This window comes from Branchiostoma floridae, chromosome 12 (genome assembly GCF_000003815.2).
Source record: "Branchiostoma floridae strain S238N-H82 chromosome 12, Bfl_VNyyK, whole genome shotgun sequence".
In the NCBI taxonomy this organism is placed as follows: Eukaryota; Metazoa; Chordata; class Leptocardii; order Amphioxiformes; family Branchiostomatidae; genus Branchiostoma; species Branchiostoma floridae.
In genome coordinates, this window is record NC_049990.1 from 10,250,794 (window position 1) to 10,274,063 (window position 23,270).

The window sequence follows — 23,270 nt, forward strand, 5'->3', positions numbered from 1 at the left end:
CCCATCATCTGTACTACATTTTTTAATCTACATTCAACTGTACTACCTGCAAACAAGCTAAGGATGGTCTGTTTCTGAATGATCAGTACCGTGTATGGTTGCTCTCTGGGCCATCGTTGTGTGGTCCTGCAAAGTTCAAGCCCTGTGCTAACATCAGGGTAGCACTGTACTCAGTCCGCTGTACTCTACCATATGGCCATTATACCGACCAACCTAGCGGAACTAGCAAAAACAAATCTTCTGCCCACCTGAAACAAACTTTCCTCCCATCTCAACACAAAGGTTACATGTCTGGCTGGCTATACAAATGTAGATATTTGTTTTGCGGAAAGTTCTTGTTGCAAACTATGTTTGAAAAGTTCATTATTAGTATTATCCCTTTCTTGAACAAAATGTGTCATTTATCTCTGAAAATGGTTGTCATTTGACCTTTCCTATTTCTGGTTTACCTGGTAGTATTAAGATTTTGACAGGTTTTCATTACAGTGAATTTGTAATACTGGCAAAGAGATGTCTTCATTTGTGTCAAGACCCCCTGCAAAGTCATATTGTTACAGCTGACATCATTAGGAAGAGGTATCTCTGCAACAGAGAAGCCACTTTGGTGGAAGAGTCCATCGTGAAATATGGGGTGGTGAACAGAACAAAAATTTTGTGCTGATGATCATGAAGTTTCCCAAACAGACACCCTGTGTGGAGGCCTGGAGGACCTGTGGTTTGATACCTGGGGTTTTGATTAGTAAGCATAAACTGAGGTATGAAATCCCTAAGCACAGATGGTGACCAGGAATCAGGATGGTGAATACAAAATTTATGTCTCCATGAGACCCTAGCCAGGATTCCAGACCCCCAGCCGAATCTCAACATCTATCAAGCAGGGTCTAACTCAGTTGGCCTGTGTATGGACGGTGTAGGCCCTGGAAACAGTCTGGCAACCAAGCTACCAGGAGCAAGGACGGAAATTTTCTCATCTGTCGAAAAAATATGAATGTCATGATGACAGGAAAGAGGGTCTGCATGGGGGGTCCTGACAACGCTTTACGCTAAATTCGGGACGGTCGGCAACGCTTTACGTTAAATTAGAAGGCCGGCAACGTTTTACGCTAAATTCAGAAAGACTGGCAACGGTTTACGCTAAATTCTGGAAGGCTGGCAACACTCGACGGAGGCGGGGGCATTGGAAGATTGTCATTTTTACTCTCTGAAACACTACTTTTTGCATTTTGAAGGGACATTTGCGCTGGCATACAAAGTTAAATTGCATATCTAATTAAGATTCTCAGGGGTTCAGCGTAAGCTTTTGAGGGTGACGCCACCCAACATATTTTTGCCATGTCAAGCGCCGAAGGCGTCGCAAGGAAAGTCCAGGAAATTTTTTTAATCCTGACCTCCTGAAACGCCATTTCTTTAGTTTTTTCTAGGCGAAATTATGCTGGCTAATATATAAAGCTAAGTTAAATGACATTTCTATCAGCAAAAAAGGTATTTGAGGTTGACATGTCAAATCCCCCAACATATTTGCAGCATTTCGAGCACCGAAGGCGCGAGGCGGCACAAGGGAAGACCATGAATATTTTGAAATCTTGACCCTCTAAAATGATATTTCCTGCATTTTGATGGGAAAATTTTGCTGGTAGACTGAGATAACTTCAATGATAATAGATAATTTCTATTAGCAAAAAAGGTTTGTTAAGGCGAGACCACGATACATATTTTACCAAGTCGATGACCGAAGGTGAAGACAAGAGAGGTCCGGTGAAATTTTGAAATCTTGACCCTCTTTAAAATGATATTTCCTGCAGTTTGATGGGCAAATTTTGCTGGCAGACTTGGCTAACTTCAATGACATTTCTATTTGCAAAAGAGGTCTTTGAGTTTTGACTCATGCCCCAACATATTTTCAGCATTTCGAGCGCCTAAGGCGCAAGGCGTCGCAAGGGAGGACCATGACCAGACTAAGCTTGCTAACTTTAATTACATTTCTATTAGCAAAAAAAGGTTTTTGAGGGAGAGGCCCCCCGATGTATATTTTTACCATGTCGATGAGCGAAGGTGAAAGGAGCAGCAAGGGAGGGCCAGCGAAATTTTGAAATCTTGATCCTCAGAATCGCAATTTCCTGTGTTTTTGAGGGGCTAAATTTACTGGTAGACTACGCTTCAACTTACGAATTTTGTGAGGCCAGGCTACGATTTACGGGTAATTTTTAGGCTCGATTACGCTTTACGTGAAATACACTGGCTACGATTTACGGTAAATTTTCCTTCCTCACTACGAATTACGTGAAATAAAATAGCTTCGCTACGAATTACAGGAAATTAAAAGGCCTGCCTACGTCTTACGGAAAAGAGCATGCAGACCCTCAGGAAAGGAAAATTTATTTAGGTCCGCTAAAGAATGACAGATTCAACAACGAAAATCATGACATCAGCATGGAAAGAACATGAAGGCTTTAGATAACCCTGGTCAAATGATACAGTAACATGTACATGTAATGTATAATTGTCATGACCTGAATCAGATCAGAATCATGATGTCATGTGATACACAGCTTCAATTAGGATTATCCTGAAGTACGTCAAATTTGTCTCCAATTTGATTGGTCAAGCAGCATCTCAAAATTCATTGTCTACTTGACCAGAATTCATTTCCCAGGAAAATTTTAATACCAATTTTAAGGACCTTTCAAAATGAATCCTGGACGAAGGTTGTTAGGAATTAAAATCTCTTAAGACAGAAACAAAGTTTTTGCAAAAATTTCTAAAATTTCTTTGCAAGCACTCAAATGATAAAGATATACTTAGGTATAGGTAGAAGGAATATATATTGTAATTTTGCAGAAGGAAGAAAATGAATTGTTTGTGATAGTTATAAGTTTAAGGAAACTACCATACAATTGCAAGGTTTTACTGTAAGATGGAAAATGTTTGCTTTGATTTTCAGTACACAGTCACCACTAAAAAATATGAGAACAACATCTTACAGTATTCATACTCATAGTATCACCAAACATACCACTTTTTTTCTGATGCCTATCTCGCACTTATGGCTATGAATAAGTTTGCAGTCGCTATATTGATCACTTCCTCATGAATTCTTTACGCCTGAGCTCATCAACAGGCCAGCTCTTCCAACCTAATCAAATTTGGAGGGGTCAGCACTTTCACAGGGCAGTGATAGCATCTTGAGGAACCACAGAGTTTGTCTCTGTCTTCAGTCTTATCAAACTTTGAACATACAGAGTCAAAAGTGCATGTCTAGAACTGTCTGGAACATCAAAGAGTCACATTAGTGTCCCACCTGCCTGGGTTCCTGTCCTGTGGCAAGGCTGATGACCAATCCGGAAGAACTTTAAACTCACTGTGACTAAGCAATGCTTTCTGCTACAAATCGGGCATACTGAGTTCAAACAGCCCTGAAACTAATAGTTCCCATGTTGGCCAGCCTGTCATCAGTCAGCTCAGAATATCCAAAAGTCCAAGGACATTTTGTTGTGAAACAATACAACATCAGTTACTGCACCCATGTTGGTGTGTCGAGTGCTAGACTAGAAGTGAGACGTGTTAGGCTGCATGTGTGTGTGTGGTTTGTCAATAAGTCAGAGGGAGGAGCAGCTTGGAAATTACCCCTCCAGTTGATGGAGGGAGCCAGGCTGGAGGTCCTTGTAACCTGACCTGTGGCCATCCCACCAGGGAAACCGGCTGCCAAATTTGTCCAGACCATACACTGCAGAGGCAGGGGAAACAATAGACCATGGAGGGGAATATAAGTGGCCTGGTGAACCAGACTCTCAGCTGAAATCCCTCCTGAACTTGACTGTTGCATGCCGGCACTTTTTTTCACGGTGCGGAAACCTCACGAATGTATCCGCAGCGTGCCTGTGGAGTCTGGAGCTTATCGTGAGTGGTGGTGGTTGTACAAACTCCAGCGTTCTTCCTTCCTGCTTGTACTGGCTGGTCAGACATGTGGAACTGATTGGGCATCTCACAGGGGAGCCTGATAGATGTGGGAGATAGGAACTGACCAGGTTCTCTGTGTGTGAGGGTTGCCCTGGTCCCTGGATGTAATAGGTGACCCAACTAGCTCTGGACTTCTACCTCATGTACTGCCGGGCTTTCGCTTCTAGCGCGCCAACATGATGAACGGAATAATTACCAAGTGGAGGCGGCGGAGTATTGCCGTGCCGTGCGAAACGCAGAACAACAAGAATGATGATCCAGACGCGATTCTTGAGGAGTTTCTCCCCGACGTGGCCAAAGTTATCCGTGAGATGGAACTGTCCCTGCTGGAATGGGTAAACCAAGTCTTTGTTTGATGCTATTTCTAGGGGTCCTCTTGTAGCGTGTTCGGTTTGTTGTTCGTGGCTCATTCCTGGGATATCTAATATCCAGGGACAAACATTATTGTATCCCAATCCCCTGTTTTATAAATACTCACACCATAAGTGGCAATTATCTGATTATTTCTCAGACTTATGTCACGATGACAGCAAACTCCATTTCGCACATTTCAGTATGTTCCTAATACCCCTAATACACACAAGTAACTTAGGTCTTAGAATCATTTTTCAATGCAGATTTCAAGGTTTTCATAATCTTCATGCTTGTCTCCAATGTGTTTTTGATTGGACCTCCTTTCAATGACATTTGGTGGATTGTATATCACTAATGATAAGGTTGGGAAATAGCTGATGGGTACTGTCTTCACAAGTTGACACTGGGGACCCAGATTGGAATGTAGGCCCTGTGTCTACAAACTTCCCTCCTACCCTTGAACTGAACTGGGACTTAAACTCTATTTCTGTACCAGAAAAACATGAATTTTAAACAAGTGTTCTCCTATTTTGAATTCTCAAGTTTCTCCTGACATTGCTTCTGTATTTGTGTGGATGGGATTTGGAAGCTGTTTATATTGCACCAAGGTTACAAACACTGTCAGCCATTTTTAGGTGGCAAAGGGGAATGGGGAAATTCCAAAGCAAGTCACTGGAAGAAACAACTGGGGAGAGGATGGCCTAAGGGATAGAAGAGAACTATCTGTCATCTGACATCGGCCAGGAACTTATTTGATACAAACTTGACTGTGATGTTCATGTACTTGTGTATAACCTTCCTAAAGCTTAAAGGATATATACTTAGTTACTATCTTTGAAGGTACAATCTTAAAGCTACAATTAAACAAGAAGACGGTGCTAATTGTAGATTGTACAACTTTGTTAAGATAAAAACTATGTTTGTGTCATTTTAAGGGCATTTGAAAATGTGTGAATTGCAGGTTTGACATAGGTGACCTCATTTCATTCTAAAGTAGCTGTAAGATAGTAATTTACTGTGCCCATAGTCAAAAGTCAGCCATAAACTCTCCACTTTGTTGAGGACCATGGAAGTGCTTGGTATTTGATGTGTGCAAGTATGGATATAACTGTAGGCTATAGCTTCATCATATTGTTTGACATCTTGCTCCCTCTCACCTTTCAACTTCTTCATTTGTATGAAAGCAATCCTGAGTAAGTCACTTATAAATTTGCTGGTCTGCTGAGGAACATGAAAGTGCATCAGAAGTGTTTCAGCAGACCAGAGCTGGCAGGGAGGGGAGAGGCCGTGAACTCAGCCCCCAAATGTTCACAAAGTAGCAAACTTGTAGTGACAAGAAACAGATCTTTCCACACACTCATGCAGTATCGCTGTAAGGAAGCTATAGCTAGCCTGGATGTCAGGCTGTTTCCAGGGACTACTGGCCTACATCTCCAAGGAAATTTTACACAGGCCCCGTAAATTAGATCCTTTTTCTGTGTCAAGATTTCTTTGAGGGCATGTTGTCTCTGAAGCAGAAGAGCTAGACTGTATTTGTGTGTAGTCCTCGGAAACAGACTGGCATTCAGGCTAAAACTAGGAACAGTTAATTCTCAGGATACCAGTACATTAGTAGTACTAGTAGTCTGGTTATTTTACTTCAATGAGTCAATCAGTAAAGATGATAATGATTCTTTCTTGAATGTGTTCTTTTAAAGATTTTAGTAATAAAACAGGAAGAATTGTTTGATAGAACTGTTCCTCTTCAGAGGTTTTAATAGATTTTGTGTCCAGTTAATTACTGGAAAGGATGATTGTTTACATGTTTATTTCGGTTTGTTTTGAGAAATAACATCAGTTCTTTGTACTGTGATTGCAAAGAAAAAGGAAAAACATTGCTGACACTAAAGCTAAGTGTTTATAAGTGTGTTATTACCTGTTCTCTTTATTGAATAACATAGAAGTACTAAGAACAGTCAACTGGTGTGTGAATAAGATGACATCATGTTCTAGCCATGCAGTTGGTTTAAGATAAGATGAAGAGGAGAGAAAATCTGTAGTCCATTTGAGCTCTTGTTTATTTTTGTCTCTCCTCCTGTGTAAGGGGGAGGGGGGCAAGTGGGTGGTGCTATCTTCACAGTTCATCACCCAGATGGTCTGATCAGTTTTGAATCTACTCTCTAATTAGCAAGATAAACAAGCATTCAAGCAAGGTAAATCCCCTTACTTAGCACCATTTAACAAGCTCCATGAGCCATGTAATGTAAACTGCCTCTCTAAAGTCAAACTATATCAATTTTGTACAAATGTTTTTTTCTCTATAAATATAATTATTTTTAAGTTTGCATTCTCAGCAAAATACAACCATTGATTGAAGATTCTCAGAATGTGCTAACTGGAAAGTAGATCCAAGTGCATGAAATATACTTCTGTTCATGACATTGTAGCTGTCTTACTCTTAGCTATGTGAAAAAGATACAAATTTGGTACTTTTCAGGCTGAAATAGTAAATGAAAACCAGACAGGTCTGCCAGAAATAGAGCATGAAATTGTATTATGTTGGAACTAACCTGCTGTCAGCAAAGGTATGTTATTTTCTTCAATCTGGCTTTTATTACTTTGTAACTTCAAAGGTCCTTGAATCATGGACTGATGGATAATGTCCTCTTGAATTCTTCAGACACTACAATGAAAGGAATATAATCATTGGCTCTGAGAAGTCATGCAGATATTCTTGTACCACTGTTTCAGTTAGCCTGGTATCCAGCTGTAATATAGCTCCCGAGTCTCTTCTCTCCTCTTCGCAATAATTGCGAAGAGGAGAAAAGAGACTCGGGAGCTATATTACGACTGGATACCAGGCTATGTTTCAGTGTCATGGTTTGAATTCTGGAGAAGAGTAATTGCCATAGCCTGGGTGCCCCATCCAATTTCTATTGGGACTCCTTGCACTCGCTGTCCTAAAACAATTGTTCCCAGACTATGATTAGCCTAGCTATTTCTGAAAGCTTATGTTTTAAAAACTTTGTGAAATGGCAATAAACAACAAGCAGATTATTTAGTCTGGATCTTGAATGATAAGGAAAGCAATTGTACATCACAAAGTGCCCCTGTTCCACATTACCTCCTTTTAGATAAATCATTATGTCCTTGTGAATAAACCAATTATTCCTGATCCCAATTTAGTGTTCTCATTAAGTTTGTTTATTGGTAGCCTTAAAAATGTAACATGCATTGGCATAATACCGGTCATAAGCCTTATACCGGTCGTTTAAAAATAGTGGAACTTAAAGAGATCTACACATGCAACAATAGTTATTTCTGAGGTATGCACACTTCAGACATCTAGGTGTCCAATACATAATTTACAAAGCATCAATAACAATGCATTCGAAGACAACAAGGCCAAAAGTTTTCAGGTCATTTTCGGGGCAGGCGAGCTCGTCGTGGGACAAACACACTGTCACGTTCATCGCCAGATTTGTAGATAATAATCACATGTGCTCACGGCACAAGACCAGCATGATTCAACAGCAATCTTGAATTTCTTTTGGTGACCTACAACTCGTGTAAAAGTGTGAGGAACCGTTGCATAATAGCCCGGATCTACGGCTGAATGGGTCAAATTGAACGTACGCCGCCATTTTCCCGCCATTTTTAATGCTACGGCCAGCAGTAAAGTTTTACGTCATAGCGGTTGTGACGGACCAAAATTAGATGAAAATTCTTGTCAGTATACGCCCATTTTCTCATGACTTTTTGTATGCTCATGCAGATTTTTGTTTTGTGCAACTACTAACAGGAAAGAAAGGAACAACAGAGGATGAATAAAGGTACATAGCGGCAGTTAATTGTGCCGTGTTTCGTTCGACCGGTATAGTGCACCCCCTTCCAACCACGCGCCCGTTCTCCATGCAATTCCGCGGTGTGTTCCAATTACGATATTATGTTTTTAGCAGGACCAGAGAGACAAAATAATTTACACAGAAGAAGTGGCAAAGGTACTGTAAGCTGTAACAGCAACATGTAACTGGAGAAAATGATGCATTGATCATTTGCCAAATTAGCATTGCTTGAGAAATTGCAGTAAACCGACCGGTATTATGCCAATGGATGTTACACAGACCATACAATAATTTACAGCAAAAACAAACTTCTTTCTAACCCACTTTATCATATTACCATCAGTGTGATGTGCCTGTGCTCTGTCTGAGATATCTATAATGGGATATCAAGGTATTGTCAGAAAGATTTAAAGGTTCATGTGGCACTACTGTACCTCTTTGCTAGCAGGCCACATGCAAACTGAAAGTTATGGTGCAGAATGAGCTTTCAATATATCCACAAAACTTGTAGTAAGGTGGAAAAGACAGCTTGACTAAAAAAATTAAGATAAACTTTGAATGCATGTTATTCAACCGTATCTTCACTTTCAGACTTTAAACACTGTTGGGTAACATTTTCTTGTAAATTTTACAGTTCAAATAGTATGACATACTAGTCTTTGAATCACATTAAAAGTTTCACATTTGCTGGTGGTGGTCCTCAGTAATGATTAAGCAGGTCTAGACCAATAATGAGTTGTCCTGATGACTAAAGCCAATAAGAATTGGGTCCTGTGAAGTATCTTTCAGCAGGGACCACCGTCCCTCAGCATACACACTTGTCCTGTTACCCTCTGTAACTTCTCACTAGACAGAGGTGGTGTGCTCAGCCTCAGTAGTTTCTGTAGGAGTGAAATATCAGCCCCAGTCAGTCAGGAACCATTTAAGGCCAATGTTCCCCAGGGCGGAAGTGTGAAACCTGCACAGGGGCAGCACATAGAGTGGGCATTGTCTGGGACCTGACCTTACCTGGGGGGTTCAGACCACCAGAGTAATAGCTTTAGACAGACAGAGAAAATTTGTGGTGAAGTTCAGTACAAAATCTACCTATTATAGTATTTAGCAAGAAACTTAATATTTGTTTTGAACTATGTACCAAGGAGACCTCATTCCGATAGATGACAAATGGTGCATTCCATCTTTTAGGGGAGTTAGAGTCAAATCACAGTATTCATGACGACTGTCAATTTAGAATGTAGTTTGCATTTTACTAAACAAAAAATACCTTTCTGAATATAGAAAGAAATTTCATCGCTGATTTTGCAGGATATACTGAAAAAAATGTATATAGCAAAAGATTGCAATTTGTTTCCAATTTCACTTGTAATTTAATTAAGCTAAACTTGGTTCCCTAGTGACCTTTTCTCATAATAGTCTTAAGGTTTTAGTTTGAACCAAATGAATTGATCTTTAAAAGTTGTTATTCTCCTTAAGTACTATACAGGTGTGGTTCGTATATCTAAATGTGATTCTGGAAGGAATGCTCTGACTGAAGACAAAATGTTTCCTTTAAGTTTCAGGCATAGGTACTGGAGTTTTTCTAGTGACTGTTAATTGTTTGATCCTATCAAAGGGTCATTCAAAGTTAGATGAGGTCGAGGCTTGCCTCTGGAAATTCCGTAATAGATCTGCTTAACCTTGAAATAAGGGTTCAATCTCGTCTAGGTCAGTAATTACCTTTGGTACTTGATTTCAAGATAATTAGGGTAGAAACACCAGATACAAATCTCATTAAATGTTCAAACATAAGCTGGCACAGACCTTGTCAAGTACTAACTTTCTTTGCTGAAAAGCAACCTACTGACTGTGTAAAATGGTGTTTATGGGTTCTAGTCATTTGATATGTAGCATAGGATTCTTGATCCAATCATTTTCTTACTCAGAAAAATCTAACTTCAGATTTTGGAGCATACATTTGTACACCAGACTCAAATCTTTAGCTTGCTGAAGATATGCGGCAGAAGTCAGCCAAGTGATGATTATTCAATAGAGGAGTCTGTAGGCTGTCAACAATTGATTGATTACTGATATTTTTGGCTGTAGAGGAGTCTGGAGTCTAGTAGAGACTACTGTAAATGCTTTTTCCTTTGCGTTGGTTTTGTTTTGCGGTAGGTTGGAACTGGAGGTTTTACTTTTACTTACTTAGAAGTGTTTAAAGTTTGCAGTGTTTTAGTGGCGTTCTAATTTCACAGGAAGAGTTTGCAACTGAAAACCATGATTAAAACCATCACAAGTATTTCACAATTTGCAGTATTTCAAGCTGTTCTCAATGTCTGTTATAGATGGTTTATGTTGTAACACTGTAAACTGGACCCCCTCCCAACCATGTTGATTGGTGGTAAGCTTGTCGGTTGCCACACTGCCCCAGGGCTTGCCCCATGTGGGTTGTAGGTGAACTTGAACTAAACACAAAGTGAGCAGAACACCAGCTAATAAATCTTCCTCTAACGGCTTTGACCTTGCCAGCACTGGAGAAGGGTAACATCAGGATCTGATTTGTACGTCTTTGATGTCTAAGATGGAATTGTATTCCCATGTGAGTGCTTTCATATTTAAGGTACAGTTGATTAGAAGATTCAATCACTAAAGTTCGGATGCATTTTGAGGGTTAAATCTGGCTTCGAACAAAACAGAACTTCTTGTGGCAAAAGAAAAGATAACACTATTTGAGGAGGGTTAGCGTGCCCCTTTTTCGTAAGGCGTGGGTAGCCTCTTTTGATTTAATGTAATTTGTACTGACCTGACCACATTTTGTACAGTTGCCTTCTTTGATTTAATCTTGATACATAGCAGGTTCTTTCACACACACACATTAGCAATGTACAATTTGCGACAACTTTGAGAAAAGCTGGTTGCATGGGTGGCCAGTTGCTCTCCTCTAAGTCTTGTGAGGGGGACCGTATAGGTACAACAGACAGTCCATCCTTGTAAGCTTTAGTCCACTTCCAATAGTCGATACCCTGCCAGCTTTGGAAGCAGACTAAAGCTAATAAGACGGCACGCCAGACTATCAATACACATTACGTGTAAATACTGTACATATAACGTAGAGCATGGTTCATAGCTACATGTTTATAGGTCAGGCTCCATTATCATCGTCATGCCAAGAAACTGTCTATCCTTGCCAAGGTTAAGTCCTTGTAGCGTGTGTAAGCCAGTACTGTAGCAAGGAGCCAAGTTGATACCCATGTACCACGTATCTACACGATCACATGCTCCCAGACTGTTAACAGCAGCGACCCCTCAGCAACTTGTAATGATCATGTCAGCAGTATCCTTAAACCATTTGTCACAGTCAGCGTTCCCGCCAGGTTCTTGAAAGTATGCGTCCAAATATTTCTGAGGGGGGTATTGAGCGCCGGAGGCGCGAGACGAGCGCCGCAGGCGCTCGCATTCTAGGGGGGTCCGGGGGCATGCTCCCCCGGGAAAATTTGGATTTTCAAACCCTCTAAAACACAATTTCCCGCAATTTGAGAGGAAAATCATGCGCTTGAGATTGGATGTCGGCTGCCTCTTTTACTCCCGTAATTCAGTAATCGACAACCGCCCTCTCTCAAAAAATACACTATAGCACGGGGAATCAGCCGTCAGTGATCTGGCCCGGGTATAATTTCTCCAGACACGAAAATTTTTGGAATTTTTATGCTTCGCAACAGGGCTCTAGCCAGTTCGTCAGCCCATGGAAAAATTTTGCCAATTTCTTCCGTCATTGAATAAAAAAATGTCGACCTCGTGCGATCGATGTTGCACCCTCCCTCATCAAATAGTTTTCCGAGACGATAAAATAACGACGACATCACACTCACGAATCGGTGGGGTTTTACAAGGCCGTGCCGTCATTTTCCACGAGCGTGCGTTTGTTTCCTGCGACCTCAGGTAACCCCGTTTTCGGCGTGAAATCTTTGGCTGGATTTATTTTTAAATAGACCAAGAACGTTTTACATTACTCGAAGGAGGACGATCTGTTGCCTCTTTGGCAGTGATCAGTGCCGGGGTAGCCTTGAACTAGTAGCCAGAAAGACGTTCCAACGTGCTGGGCGCTGCGATCGACGGTCCGTCTTGGGAGGGGGGCGTGCTGCGCCATGTGCCACGGAGGCCAACGCCAGTGCACAGCCGACTCGATCGACGCTTGACAACAATATTGCGGCCCCTTTTCTGCCACAAATTTTGTCTTTTTGAAACAAAAGAAATTTTGGAAATAAGAAATAAAGTGTATAGTTTTGGATTCTTCACTTATTTACCGCGCACCGCTTGGATAAATGGGGAAACTTTAATAGTAAATTGTTAGCAGCTAGGGAAGGAACTTACTTGCCAGACGACACGGGCGCCTACCAATATCACGTGCGCTAATACTCGGTAACTTTTGTATTTTCTCCGGTGACCAATGACAGAGTACATCATTACATTTATCAAACGCTGATTGGTTATTAAGATGATTGGATTTGGACCTGGTGGCCAATCTAGACTGCTTGGCGCCGGCGGCCTGTTGTCAAAGAAACCGACTGCCAATCAACTGCCCACAGCGGGAGAACTTTTGTTGAGATGTGCAACACTCGCGCAGAACAGTTTGTTTGTTCAATACTAGTATTAACCACAAATCTTTAACAAATACATGAAAATGAGGACAAGTAAGTATCATGTTAAAATCAGAATATAAAATCTGCATAAGATTTCTTCCAGTGTTACAGAATGCTGGTTGTCAGATGTAACGTTATTTCACGGACTACAAATAATTATATTGCGCAACGGACAGCTCAGACTGGCGGTGGCTGGGTGTGTCGCACATGGGTCCGCTAGTTGTAAAACGTGCCGCGCTCCGTCCCATGGGATGACCGGAAAGTGAACAATTTGAAGTATAAATTGTAAAGGTAGGATTCCTTCTTATAAAGACAGATTTTTAAAAAGATTCCAGATACATTTTGTACACTGGTGGTACAGGTCAGCCTTTCTTGCAGATTTTTTTATGGACGCATTCAGCCGAGCTGGGTGCGTCTTTCCAGAAAAAAATGCGTCCAAAGACGTAAAGACGTATGCCTGGCGGGAACGCAGGTCACAGTCTATATTGGTGCATAGTCATAACCCCCTTGTATAAATATTGGTCCTCTTGTCCTGGGTGATAGATCGCCCCATGTGGTCCCCTTTCAAAATACTGTAAATGCATTTAATTTCGCGGGGATTTAATTTCGCGGTAGCGGCAAAATGGACATTTCGCGGTGGATTTAATTTCGCGGTAGTGCCATCCCGCGAAATTCAATGCATTTTCAGCACTGCACTGTAGTCACGAACTGCCGTGTAAAACCCGGCGCCTCTACAAACCGCCAGTCGGAAAACACTTGCTGGTTACCCGGTAAGGGTCCTATACAGACGGATAGAACCGTTTCCATGCTTTTGACTTGTTCTTGCGTGAGCCACTGTTACTGATCTAATCGTATCTACCCCCTCTCAATACGTAATAGTATACAGTAGTACGACCTTTGTATCATGGTGAACATACTGTACAGTACTGTAATACAGTTGGTCGTATGAAAAAATTACGTGTGTCTTCACCGTAGTAAGTATGTCAAACATTTCATTATACAGTGACAAAGACAGTAGTAGTATGTACATGGAGTGGAAAAGGGGCACCTTAGGCGGCGCCAGCAGACGAAATATTCGCGGTGGATTTAATTTCGCGGTGAAGCGGCCACCGCGAAAACCGCGAATATTAATCCACCGCGAATATTTCTGCATTTACAGTACCCTGCATCAAGGAACTAGGGCATATCATTGCATGACTTGTGCTATATTTATGTACATGGTACAGTATGGTATCAATTTATGATGTCTGGGATTCCTAACGTCTGGGGAGATTGACTGCAATTTTATGGGAAATGACAACATGATTTGTGCATGTAATTTTCTATAAGGTACATCTATAGAATGATATGACTGTATAGTATTATGGTTGTGTGTTTGAACTAAAGAATAAAAAGTCAAGAAATTGAGAATTATTGTCAACTACACCACAAATATAAGTCTTACATTGTGCCTCAATGTATTCCATTCATAAGTTCCCATCGGATGGTTTTCAAGTCTGTGTATCTAAAACGAAGCTTGACAGAAATTAGTAGAAAGTATTTATTTATTCATTTTTCAATTGGTGAATATTATGCAGATGTCAGTGTCACCCAATATTCATCTGAAACCTTGATCCAGTCACGATTGACCTTGCATACTCTCTGCTTTATATATAAACAGGCCCTGCAGGCTTAAGTAAATACTGATGACAAAATCTGCTCTCCCTCACAAATGCCAAATTTCACAGAACTTTTTTTTAAAGCTGTATTTCTACAGACATTCTAAAGATATCTGTCAGTAGTTCAGTTCTTCGATTCGATAAGTCTGTGTGACTGTACACCAAAGCTATCAGTTACCCACAATGTAAGGCACCATTCTCTATTCTGAAGGGTGCCCTGACCTTTTAACCTCTGAGGGTCAAGGTTCACCATTTAGCACATGACATACCCACATAGCAGCAGTTGACCCTAACCCAGGGTGGAAACAGTAGTGGTCTGTAAGGTGGTAATTAGCCTTAGGACACCTTTTTTTGGCTCAGAATTATCACTGTATGGGAATCTACACTGAAAAAGAAATAAATCCATTATTGAAAAGGTTGATATCTAAGTTTATCATTCATTCATTCATTCATCCAGACAGACAGACAGACAGACAGACAATATGATGTATTTATCATTAGGTTAACTTTGACAACCACAGGTTAAAATAGTAATTTGTCTTCTTCAGTCATCAGAACTCATAACAGCATGTTCACAAGACAGACATACCGCTCATAATGTAATGCAGATGACTTCTGTATTCAATCAATGTGTTTCCATTTGTAATAGCATGATTGGCAATGTTAGCAGACAAATTGTTTCAGTACAGTTCAATTTGAGAGAAGTTGATGTTGTAGTGCAGATGCCTAACAAGACAGAGCAATGTGACTTAAATTTTATTGTGATTGGTCACCTAATAGTGTTTTTGATTAGGGTATAGACCGTAACAGTATGGAACCTTTTAAAGTTTTTCTGCTCCCTAATTTAGTTTCCTAGCAGATCAAAGTGACATTGTACAGTTATTTGAAGCTATCAGCATCTCAAATAGTCATGACAGTCAACCCAAATTCCAGACAACTCCTTCAACAGGAAAGACATGCAGGAAACTTGGATGGTTTCAATCATGCCAGCTTTTTGTATTGGAAATAAGAAAATGCTACTTTAGATGTAGTTTCTTTTGCATTGTATGTGTCATTGGACATATGGCTCAAATGTCTGTCAGTGTTGCATGTACTGGTGTATCCAATCTCTTGCTCCATGCAAACTGAACTTTTTTTGTAGTGGTATTTGTGTGGTACAAATGCTGGTATTACGGAATGTATAACTGTTAGTAACTTATATACGTTATACTGCATGGATCCAAGTCTGTTAGTGATATTTGTGTAACATTACACATCTCTCCTGGCTTGCAGAGCTGGAACACTTTGCCAGTTAAACCAACATCAGGGTCAAACAAAGCCTCTAGACAAAGGAACTCAGGAGGTTTTGATCTTGACCCTGCAGACTTCATTAAGTTATCATTGTACATTGTGGTGTTGATTTAAACCTACTGAGTTGAAGTGTGAAACACATTAATGCCGGCAGTTTGTAACATGTATGCCAGGATGGTGCCAAACAGAAGTTGGCTATATTCCATTTCCTCAATAGTATATGTTGATTGATGTGTAACATATAGTGGGAATTAGGTATAGTTTTCGTAACCATGTCCTTACTTAGCTTACCTTACCTTTCGGCAATAATTTTGTAAATTGATTATGGGAGCAGGGAGAATGGTAAATAGCTGAATTTGCCTTTTTTGCTAATAATATCCGCCCAGAAGCTTGTCAGTGATAAATCCAGTGTTTAAAGAGAAAGCAATGAAAGCTTGGTTGTGTTGAAAGAGCAATTCACATTGATGAGAGATGCATGATTAAAAAGTCACCAGGCATACTAGAACAATGTTTCTCTTTTATTTCTGTTTCTTTTTACAGCCATAGTTCGTTAGATCACTTGGTCATTAGTGGCTGGTAACACTTACGAGTGAGCTTTATTATTCCTGTAGAGTGACAGCAAATGAAGATGAAAAAGTCTTCTTTCTCCACTTTCCACTTTCCTAGTCACCTTATCATCTCATCTCCTCCCACTCAGCATACAAGGGTACCATTACAAGGACTGTGTCAGGACTGTTTGCATGGCCTTCAGGTTTCTCCTGATTCTGCTCTACTTATCTCAGACCTCCAACAGTGTTGTTTTTCTGTTTCCTTTCTTCGTGTTGAACAGATGAAATAAGAAAACATTCCTGTTAATACTGAGTTCATATTTACATAGATATTTCATGTCTTTTTATTTTGCTGTGACAGTTTTCTGCATATCTTTGAGGTTAAACTTAACATTCAATATCTGGTTTCTATTGTCCATTTTGTTGATATTATTGAGGTGATATTAATGTTCAACATTAACAAGAAGGGATTTCCGTATGAAACAAATGTTTTCCTTATCTAGAAATTCTACATGAGCCTCTGGCAGCATTGACAATGATATTAATAACAACTTATTTCACAACTTTCCATTCTTTCATTCTCATGTTGTGCAACGACATTCTCTGCAATTGATGATATTTTGTAGTAGGGAATAGGTAACATGGCAGAAATCTGGCTCATAATCCTTTGTATATTTGTACTTTGTGAGTGTTGACTGTAGACAAGGATAAAAGTATGAATCTAAAGTACAACAGAAAAATACAATATTGCTTTCCCAATTTTCAAGCTGTTTTAGTACAACAGTGTCAGCTCTGTTCACTAGGCAGTTCAAGGTGATGCAGGTTATACCTCCCATACTCTCCCTCTGATAAGCCTGATCTGGTGTTTATCTATACTCACCTCTGATACTCCCCATGTAGCCAGGGGTGGAGATGAGGTGATAGGGAAAGATAAAAGTTGACATTATTGCACTTTATCATGTTATTTCTACCTTGGTGGGAAAAGTCTGCCTGTAGCCCAATGTTAACCCCCACGAGTGCTTTAGTTCTAAAGCAAACACTGGCTTGTAGCTTTCATCTCTTTCAAATAGCATGTTACAAATTTTCATGACAGCACAAGGAGTAGATAATGATGTGATTAGTAGATATTGTTTCTTGTAAAGAACCTCTAAGCCCTTTACTTCTCCCACAGTGGATTGTGAAGGTTAATTGTCTTTCCATTAGGAATCATTTGTCAGAAACACATAACTTAAGACAATAGGACAATCAAAAGGTGTGAAATCAACACAATGCTACCAGTTGATCTGGCTAGGTGTCAAATGGGCCATTGCTTTTATGGCCCTTTCAAAATGTTGGCTTCTTGCAAAATGAGGGAAGCCATATATGAAATTATTCCTGTAATAACATTTGCTTGCCCTTGGACTCTAACTGACCTCCTGAGGATAGATTTTAAAGGAAGCCATTCCTTCCACTGCTTCTGCTTGAAGTTGAACTTGCAAGGCCCTTTTTGGGGCAGTTCTGAGGCAAAAAGATTAAAGAAACCATGATGACCCTCTTCCTGCAATGATCTCAGACTTGACCTTGGACTTTTACTGACATCCCCTCTTTGCTTTTATCTTCCGTGCACAGGCCAAACCCAAGCTGGTGGAGCCCATAGATTACGAGACGTTTGTTATCCAGAAGAAGACACATATCCACCATGATCCACAGCGGGACATGCTCTACTTCCCTCATGATGACATCTCGGTAAGTCAACATTGTTCGATATCTCTCCCAACTATGCACTGTGATTTGCATACTTTCCAGACTTTTCCAAACTTAGGTAGAGGCATTGAAGAGATTCATTAGTCACGTATGTGCACAGTTAATAGAATTTTCATCAAACAGTGACTAGCTTTTAAAGGTATACACATGTACCTCCAGATTTTCGATGGCTAGTTTAGTAGATAAGTAGAGGCAAGTTTAATAAGTACGTGGGTGAGTGGATGATTGCATGATTGATTGAGTTTGTAGTGAGAAAGTGGGAGTGTCTTGAGAGGCTTTTGAGCAACTTTATTTGAAAATCCATTAGTGACTGCCACGCCACTTATCTTCCTGGACTTCTTACTAGAATAAAGAGAAGAATAAAGAGAATTTCCAGAATTGGAGTAGATCTGGAGGATGTCAAGGTAAATAACTTATGAAAATCACATTGAGATGTCACTTTGGAGAATAGACAACATGTGACAGGAAGACGGGCTGAGAAAATTGGTTTTACGAGTGAAACCAACACCTAATTTCATCTCTGGGTTATCTCCTGCATATTTAATGTGGCATGTGGGTTATGGTCGACAAGTCTGGTGCATTAGAGTTAATACCTTAATGAGATTAATGAGATTCAGTTGGAAATCCTTCAACATGAGGCTTAAGCACTCTTTGTTGACCCTTGGCCGACCAACATGGTTAGCATTGACCGCTGCATGCAAGGGACAATAAAGTACATCCCCTGTTCTCTAAAGTCATTAATTATTCATAGGCACTTTGATAATTCTGGCTGACGCTCTATCGGAAAAGGACATCCCTTTCCTCGTAAAGGTCTTTTATGCTGTGAAAAGACAGCAGAAGGATAGGACATGGTACTGGTCTATAGCAGATGGAATGGAGCAGTTTCTGGAGATTCTGTCTTGACTCGAAGTCTAGGAGAAGATGGCTTATGCAGCTATCAAGAAGAAGCTGAAACGAAAGGCGTTTACCAAGAAGGCAATTGAGGTTGATGTGTTAACGACAGGGGAGCTTGAGGATTTTCTGGTGGATTTATCGGTAGGTCTGATAGTGTTAGTCCAGTGGAGCTGAAATGATAAATGTGTAGTTATGACTTTGGAGAAGGTCATATAAGTTTGTCAGGCTTTGCACAGTAAGTTTTAGTCACGGGGTAATGATACTGGATCAGGATTCTCATGAGCAATTATCATTTTGTCATTAAGTCAAAGAATTATTGAATATTGCAGCTCTAGCCATGAATTGTAGGATGAAATTCATGTACTAAAATTATATTGAAATTATGGAAGCATTTTTGTCAATTGATAAAGAGGTACATGGTTGGCATGTGTTTATATCATGGTTCGTATATTATGCTGCATTGTACATTCCTTTGTCCTTAGTACTTTTCGTGCAATGTCAATTCCTTATGTTATGAATAGACCACATCTCTATACAGATGTCTTTGTAGATTTTCCCTTAGCTAATTTCACCAAGTTAACACATGAACCACGGCTTGATTGGTAAATATCAACAGTACAATGAATGCCCTTACGTATTTATGATGAAAATAGGTACAGGTGAGATGAATAATATATGAGTGAAGGTATGAAGTCATGGGTCATTGATTTTTATAGAGCCTTGTGAGATTGAAGGGGTTATAAATAGAGCTACTTTAAGGTGAAGATATGTAGTGATTTGTGCTTTTGTTTATCATTAAAGGTAGATAACACTGATGGCATCACAACCAGGCAGAAAGAAGTGTAATAGAAAATTAACTTTATTTTTGATAACTTAAAGATGAAATTATGGCTTCAGAAAAGAAAACACATGGAAAAATTGGACGATAATTTTTTTGTCGGTAATGTTAGCCTTGAAGATTAAGCAGTGTTGTTTCCCTTGACCTGGAAATGACCCGTATCCAGTAGTTGACCTTCTAATGTTGGGTCAGTTCAACATCCAGACAAATGGACCTTACATCTGTCTGACTTTTCCACAAACTTTTGAACTTTAGCAAGTTGCTTACTTTCGTATGTTGAGTGCCACTGGAGCCACTGTCATTGCCATGACTTGAATTGCCATCCCTAAACTGTCAAGTTCTAGTCCAGTCCCTTTTGAAGCTAATTGTTGCCTTTGCTAAAAGGGTATGTTTTCGGTAGTGTTTGTGGGTATGTTTGTGTGTAGAAAAACACCATAACTCAAGAACGCCTTAATAATGAATTGTATTGATATGTGGTATGTGGGTCTTGATGAGACCTTGAAATGATTAGATTTTGGGCCTCCAAGTGTGTTATAACGGTATTGCAGCCGATTTTCTGGGTTTGATATCTTGAGTTCTAAACATGCTATGGTCGTGATTTTGAGTGGTAGATAGCTCTTGAGGCTGTAAGTGGTATACAAAAATTGTAGGTTTGGGCCCTCTAGTTAGCTACATGTATCGAAAGGTCTAAATTATAGTATTTTGTACAATGTGCTTCTTCCTTCCACTATGTGTAGGACCTGGTCTGGATTTACCCTTTCTTTGTAATAATGTTCTCTGATAGTACACTGTTACATTGTCCATGCCAGATGGGTTCTGTCCAAGCGCTGACATTATCAGACCTTTGGCTGACTTTGCAACAGTAAATCTCTTAACATCCTGTCTGTCTACTCTTATCTCTATTTTAAGTCTGGCCTCCAAAGTTTGATAGCTGATATCCCGATTAGATGTGTGCAGCGACAGCATGAACAATACAGTCATCTATGTGTGATCTGAGTAATATGGACTCACTCATTCACACTATGCTGGATCAGGAAAGTGCTAGTTGAAAACTGTTGAGTTCTGAAGAACAGATTGAAGCAGGTTTGAAATGTCTGAGTACTGGTGTGTTGGAAAGCCCGGTTTTCTATTTTGAAAAAGTCTTAAAAGTGCATACTTAATTAAGAAAAATAAAGTACAATGTAAAAATAGAAGCATCATTGAAGATAAGGTAAAGACATATATTTACAGTTATGTTTTTCCTCCTTATATCTCCAGAAATTGGAGATCATATTGAATTGCACAATGCCAAATGAAGAGCTCTGTCAGAGCAAAGACTGTAGTCCCCTATACTTGTATATGACTGTGAGTCTGTTGTTTATAGTTGTCAGCATCAACATAGACTCTCCAAGGAAAAGGCCATCCTTGACTTCTGCCCCAGTAAATTCTTTGTGAAGTCCTTGTAGAGTCCTCACATTTCATAGCTATGGAAGAGTTATCACCTTGTTGATATGTGAAGGGATGCCTTGTGGGAAAAACTCCTCCAGTTTTAGACTAAACACCTTTTTTTTTTTCCAGTCCTCTGTCCAGCCTAGGGAGTACAGAACAGTGAGGTCATCAGTCCCTCCAAATGCTGCCAAGGAAGCAAAAAGTCTACTTGTCAAAGAGGTAGGACTTAAGTTTGCATTCAGTCATGTGATGTTTCTGTCATACATGTAATTTTCAGATTTCATTCAATCATATTTCTATGATTATGAAGAAAAGTAGTTTGCCAAATTTCAAAGTCTGTATTCAGTCATGTGATGTTGCTGGTCTACATGTAATTTTCATATTTCATTCAGTCATCTTTCTATGATCATAAAGGAAAGTACAGTGAATAGCAATTACTCAAGAAACTGAATATGGTTTGGGAAATCACTTGTTGCGTTCCTTGGAAAGAAGTATTTTACTTTGATGAAGGTATTACAGGTTTCTTCAAACACTGTTTTGTCTTTACAGGGTATCAGTTTTTACACAACTAGTTGGAGCCAGTTACACTACAAATATGAGGACTATGGAGGCAGTTATCATCAGTTACCACGGTAATCGTTATCATCATATCTTATCAACATTTTATCAACAACTTTAGATATAATTGAACTAACCTTTGCTTGTTCATGTGATGCATGCACATAAGTCTCTTAAACCCTTGGCTTGAAATCTAATACTAAGAGGGGTTTTAGATGGTCCATTTTATTAGGGCTTAAGACATTTGAAATGTTACATGTGTTCCTACCATAGGGCAAGAAGTGTATTTAACTTTTTTTTGTATTCGTATTTGATGGCCACAGAAGCGACAGGTCAGGGGACCTCCCACCACAGGTGTATGAGTTGGATGAGGCAGACAAAACAGATGAGGTACAGGACAAACCACATTTGATATATATATTGTTTGAAGTAGTACATGTAACGCCAACTCTTTTGAAACCTTTGATATGCAATCTACAACTTACATTTTATACACCCAGTAGCCCCACATGTTAAATGACTTCTCTGTCTATACTTCCACAGGAGATGTCGATTCTGTACGAGGGTGCAGAAAGCATTACTAAACAGGGTTTTCTGTACAAGGCCCCCCTCAACAGTGAGGGTAGTATCATCACCAGTATGAGAGTAAGCTGTTATGTCCACTTACCCACTTTATTTGTAGTTATGACAGATATGATGCTCCAAATAACCAGCTTTATGGCACAGGCCTAATTTGTATGTAAATGGTATGATGAATTGTTTGAAACAGTGTGATTTATTAGGCATTGAATAAACAAGAAATCCTAGTAATACTGAACAATATTCTGCTTCAAATATTTATTTGCCTCTTCAATGGTTGCTTTAGATATTGGTCCGAACTCTTAAGAGGGGAAGTTCAAGATCATGTACAAGACTTAGTTGGAGTTAAGGTCATAACCCAACCACACCGTAGGCTAAACTTAATGGTATAGTAACTATAGCTAGCACTTCTATTATTGTGCTATCTCTTGATCTCAATATCAGAGGTGTAATTCTGCATGGTAGCCTTTCCTAGAAAGAAAATCCATTGCAAGTGTAATGTGGCACTAACTGTGATCCTTTGATTTTATTCCAGTCCTTCAAGAGGCGGTTCTTCCATCTTAAGCAACTGCCAGACAAGTCATATGTCTTGGACTACTACAAGGATGAGAAGGCCAAGGAAGCAAAGGGAACAATCTATCTGGACTCCTGTACAGGGGTGGTCAAGGTCTGGACTTTTTTTGGTTAACACTCAGCACTGAAATGTACATTCTAGCTTGAGTCAAGTTGATGTTGAAAATGACTTTGATACTACATTGTGATATAGATGTATCCTACATACTTTCACATATTAGAAAACTGTTTAGTATATTTAGGTTATTAAAAAAAATATGTATGATATTTTCCTTTCTTACATGTATATATATCATTATAAAACTCTGTGTGTGAGTGCAAGTTTTTCTTGTTGTATTATCTGTATCTGTCCATGTGTCTGCTGTCAAGAAATATGTGTATATCATATATGGATAGACACATACATTGTA

General features: G+C 39.7%; 1 protein-coding gene across 16 annotated transcripts in view; it reads left to right on the top strand.

The window, feature by feature from the left end:
• Positions 1 to 23,270, top strand: part of LOC118428192 (dedicator of cytokinesis protein 9-like) — an 84,637-nt gene that overhangs the window by 11,787 nt on the left and 49,580 nt on the right. For 6 of the 16 annotated variants that reach the window (XM_035838181.1, XM_035838187.1, XM_035838190.1 and 3 more), the window contains exons 1-7: positions 3,044 to 4,292; positions 17,856 to 17,972; positions 21,280 to 21,369; positions 21,700 to 21,782; positions 22,032 to 22,098; positions 22,252 to 22,353; positions 22,823 to 22,954. In XM_035838181.1, the coding sequence (XP_035694074.1) occupies positions 4,134 to 4,292; positions 17,856 to 17,972; positions 21,280 to 21,369; positions 21,700 to 21,782; positions 22,032 to 22,098; positions 22,252 to 22,353; positions 22,823 to 22,954 (750 nt within the window). In that variant the 5' untranslated portion in view covers positions 3,044 to 4,133. Of the gene's footprint in view, positions 1 to 3,043; positions 4,293 to 17,855; positions 17,973 to 21,279; positions 21,370 to 21,699; positions 21,783 to 22,031; positions 22,099 to 22,251; positions 22,354 to 22,822; positions 22,955 to 23,270 lie in introns of those variants that run through there. The other 10 variants (XM_035838189.1, XM_035838193.1, XM_035838194.1 and 7 more) reach the window with 5 other exon arrangements.